The sequence below is a fragment of the Habropoda laboriosa genome, unplaced genomic scaffold, assembly GCF_001263275.1.
Source record: "Habropoda laboriosa isolate 0110345459 unplaced genomic scaffold, ASM126327v1 scaffold36, whole genome shotgun sequence".
NCBI classification, from domain to species: domain Eukaryota; kingdom Metazoa; phylum Arthropoda; class Insecta; order Hymenoptera; family Apidae; genus Habropoda; species Habropoda laboriosa.
The window spans coordinates 898922-903657 of NW_017100155.1; the positions used below are offsets into that span (position 1 = coordinate 898922).

At 39.4% G+C, this 4736-nt stretch overlaps 1 protein-coding gene across 1 annotated transcript in view; it reads left to right on the forward strand.

Moving 5' to 3' along the window:
• The window catches only part of LOC108576215 (band 4.1-like protein 4), a 132810-nt gene that overhangs the window by 95160 nt on the left and 32914 nt on the right, over positions 1–4736 (forward strand). The window contains exon 4 of the mRNA XM_017939171.1: positions 50–147. Coding sequence (XP_017794660.1) covers positions 50–147 — 98 coding nt within the window. The remainder of the gene's footprint in view (positions 1–49; positions 148–4736) is intronic.

Below are 4736 nucleotides of genomic sequence, written 5' to 3' on the forward strand. Positions count from 1 at the left end.
TCTTTTTACGCGTCTTATAAAAATGATGTTTCTCTTCTTTGCCCGACAGGTACCAATTTTTCCTGCAGGTGAAGCAGGACATTTTGCAAGGAAGACTTCCGGTCTCGTTCGACCTCGCCGCAGAATTGGGTGCCTATGTCGTCCAATGTGAGTACATTTTTCTTTCACTATCCTCTTTTAAGCGAGCATTCTTTTTTGTTTACTTTTTCAAACAAACCTCTGTATCTGCCATCTTTCTCTCTTCGTGTTACGTTTGTGTCGTTTAATTAACCCTTTGGACTCCTTCGAGTGTGACTCGACGTCAGTTTTATTCACAGGTACGAAGGAAGTAGTTTTTAAATATGTATTATATTTTGCAAGATTTCTTTTACCTGGATGAGCAATAGGTACACGTACACTACCGGGCAAAAGTTTGGAATCACTGTGCATTGCAAGTTACACAAAAATTCGCAGAAAAATGTCAGCAGCTTTAAGAATTTTTTAACGAATTTTTTATCATTCAAATCAATCGATATGAGACAAATTGCTATTTATCTCCGCGGTATCAATGTCAAGTCTATGAAAAATTAGTAGCAGATTCAGTACTGATGAAAATTGGGAGGTGATTCCAAACTTTTGGCCGGTAGTGTATATATGACCCTTAATGCTACTTGTAATGTAATTAGTAAAAAAATTGTTTAAATTGGTTCCTATCGTGCAAATGTCTTTGGAACTGCATTTCAAATGAAATTCTTCAAATAATAGGGAATTATCGAAAAGAAAATTTAAAAAGAAATTTGCTGTTCAAAGGGTTAATTGAGAGGGCCCTCGTCTTCGTGGTTGAGCCTAGCGAATTTCAGATATCGAAGTTTCTTGTTGCTAATAAAGATAAATCATATAGATTGTGTGTAGTGTGCGTTCCTCGATAAATGGAGAAAAAGTCAGGAAAGGGACGAGACATTTTTGTCAGGAGTGCGATCTAGCTTTGTGTATCTCGTGTTTAAAAATCCATCACACACGGCTTAATTTTTTAAAAAGGCAAAACGTGCTTTTTTCTACTTTTTGCGACAAACCGAAGTACTTTACAACGTAAAAAACATATACGTTCCTTTGACCGGAATTTTTAATGTTATTGGACTGTTCAAGGGTTGAAAATATTTATTGCACGACAATTAAACAATCCCAACTATTAATAACAAACTATCTACGTAAAAATTGCATTATAAAAACAACGATTTAATAAATAATTCAAAGGTATATTTAATTTTTTCTAATGCAGATTTAATATCCTTTACGACTCCGCTGTTGCACGCCAGCGATGAAATTTTCCTGTGATTTGTCATGAAGAAAAAGGCGCTCGCGTGGTAGTTTAATAACGTTCCGAAGTTTCTATTAATTTCCACGCTTATAGACGTTATTCACGAAACGCTGCTCCATCTGAGAAAGTATTCTACAGTGTAGATACCCTACGAAAAAAATTTCCACTCGTGACTGCAGGCTGTTAATTAAATTTTCGAACGAATCGACAGCGAGGAAGATCGATAAATAGTGTATTCGTACAAAAACACCAGCGAACAGATTGAAATTCATCAAATGTGCGGATTTTTTTGTTCGAAAAGAAGGTTGAATAATTACACGTTATTTTCTCGCTGCCTTCCTTTTTCTCTCCTCTGTATCGAAGATACGAAGGAAACCAGTTGACGTAAACAAATGGTATCATTCGATCACACGAATTAAAAGGCTAGAGAGAGAATCTCTTCTCTCGGTCGATAAAAATTCACGTTTCTTCTCTCCTTCGTCTTGTCCTCTTCAATTCTCCGGCAAGGGGGAATTTTTCAATGCGCGCCAAAGCTATAATTTTCCGAAGGAAATGCATCATGCAAAGTATCACGGAAGCGAGCGTGGCGAGCGCAATCAATCAGATGGTTAATGCTCGCTCGATTTCTTTTCGCAACGAGACTTCCGTCAGCCGGCTCAACACGAACATTATTACCGGTTCTAATGAACGTTATGATTAAAATTCGTGGGCTTTAATTAAAAACCGGGGATTATTAATCTTTTCAAGGTCAAAGAAAGTTGGCTAGACGCGGAAGAAAACGAGACGGGAGAGACTATGGTTTCTACCTAATACCGTGGAGTTATTGGAAGATATTGCTGCAATAATTTTTATATCAATTTGTCGAAGGTATATTAAACTAATTAATAGGTAAATGAGGTAAATGTTAAAGTTTTTTTTTTTTAACTTTAATTATTCGTAATAGTCTATATCTTGCTAATTTTAATATTATAGGCGCTAAGACTATTGATCCTGTGGCGGGTACGTCACTGCCAACAAGCCCTTACCGAACTTTGTTCTATTCTTCCACGCTAAGTTTCTCTTTTCCAACTCCTTCAGATTTTAGTTTCCGTTCCTTTGTCTCTCCCCGGGGCAAGACTTGCCTTCGTCCTCGAGTAGCCCAAGAAGCGCACATGTGGCATTTAGGTTCGCACGAGGACGAACGGCCCCGCTTTCTACAAATTCTCCACTTCTACCTTTGTCTATCTCTACTCCTGTCTCCCTGTCCTAACAATATAAAAACCCAGTACGCCTACACCTCCGGTCTGTTTTTCCATATTCTTCCTAGCACAATTCATGTTGGCTACTGCCACTACATACATCACTGACGTTAACTATAATATCACAACTCAGCCCATCCGATAAGGAGACAACAGTTTCCAAGCGCGGATTTGGAGGACTCACCACACAAACACAAAAAGAAAAAAACCTCCGGTCAGTTTTTCCTTTACCAACCATCGCGACGTACCCGCCGAACCCCTGCCGCAGGGACAATTAACGAATAAAACGATTGTATTTTCCGGGCGAATTGTACGCCGATCATCGCACTTTATCTTAATAAACTGAGGTGAAAACAGTGCAACGGCGTTCCTCACCCATCTCAATCCAATATAAGAGGTTTCAACATGAGCTTTTAATAATCAAATATGAAGGGTATATATTTGTAGTATCGGGGCCTCCAAACCCAAAAATAGGAAACCGACAAGGGAGAATATAGAGGGAGTGGTTGGCGTAGCACGCAAAGCCTCGGTTGGTAAGCCGAAGGTCCCGGATTCGATTCCCGTTGGGTCCGTCAATACTTTTTTCCGTCGTCGGTTCCTACATATGAGGGCTCGTGCGGGATGGAGGTATCTACGGTTGCATGAAGCCAGGCGCTGTGAGATGAAAACATCTCGAGGGTTGCGCGTCTCCCAAAAATGCGTTCTTTCGGCTGTGTGCCACTGTGTTGGGGTAGTGTGCCCGAAAGTGTTGAGTTGTGTTGCTCTGAGGACATTCGAGGGCGAATGTCAGTTCAGAATGGCGGAGTGTAGTATCGGGGCCTCCATGCCCAAATAGGAAACCTCGAAGGGAGAATAGAGAGGGAGTGGTTGGCGTAGCGCGCAGAGCCTCGGCTGGTAAGCCGAAGGTCCCGGGTTCGATTCCCGTTGGATCCCTCAATATTTTTCCCTAGGTTCCTACATATGAGGGCTCGTGCTGGATGGAGGCATCTACGGTTGCATGAAGCCAGGCGCTGTGAGATGAAAACATGTGAAAGGGTGCACGTCTCCCAAAAATGCGTTCTTTCGGCTGTGTGCCACTGTGTTGGAGGAGTGTGCCCGAAAGTATTGAGTTGTTGAACTTAGGTCATTCGAGAGCGAATGTCAGTTCAGAATGGCGGAGTGTAGTATCGGGGCCTCCATGCCCAAATAGGAAACCTCGAAGGGAGAATAGAGAGGGAGTGTTAACCCGTCAATATTTTTCCGTCGTCGGTTCCTACATATTGGAATTTTAACTATAAATGATAAAATTAGATAAAGTTTGACATAAAATAGTAGATCTCTTGAATTTAATATTTCTAAATATATAATTGATACATTTTCGTTTAAGTTATAAATGTATAGTAAAATTAACGTTCGTTCTAGAATATGTGTGTGTCCATCGAAAAGCTGGATTAAGTGGGTTTTCTTTTTTTTTTCTTCCTTGGTTCGAGCAGCGAGACAATTTTCTTCTTTTAGATGAAAAAGGGTTTGAGAGAGTTTGTGTTAATTGAACGAAATAATTTAAGGGAGGTGGAGGGATGAAGATTCTCTGGCTAATGTAGGGACTTTTTAAAAAGGAAGGGTTTCGCAGGCAACGACGGAGATCGTAGAATTCTTGGGGAAATAAATAAAGAGCATTTTAATTAGTATTAACGAACGGAGTGTCTCGTTGCGTGGGCAGCTTTTAAGTTTTCAAATATGAAAGGCAAATGTGACGGGGAAAGGAGCATCGATCTCTTGTTGTGATTAGTAATTAATTGAGTCTCTTGGATATACAGGGTGGATAACTAAAAACAGGCAAATTAATTGTCTTCTTCAGCTGCGATAGTGCGAGGTAATTTTTCTGAATAATTTAAATGGTTTCGAATGGTGAATAAGGTGGAAAGAAGATTTTTTGTGAAATAAATGGCGAAAAATGAAGGAACCTTCACATTTGAGTTTGAATTTTGGAGTTCAAGGTCACTTGAGCTGTGATAGTGCGAGGCAATTTTTATACGCTATTTAAATGGTTTTGAAGGTTTAATAAAGTGGAAACAACATTTTTTTGTGAAAGAAATAGCGAAAAATGAAGGAAATTTCACATATGATTTTAAATTTTGGAGTTCAAGGTCGTTTTAAGGCCATATGTTTGCTATAACATACAGTAGAAAATAATAAATACATTCATTCTAAAAAAAAAAGAT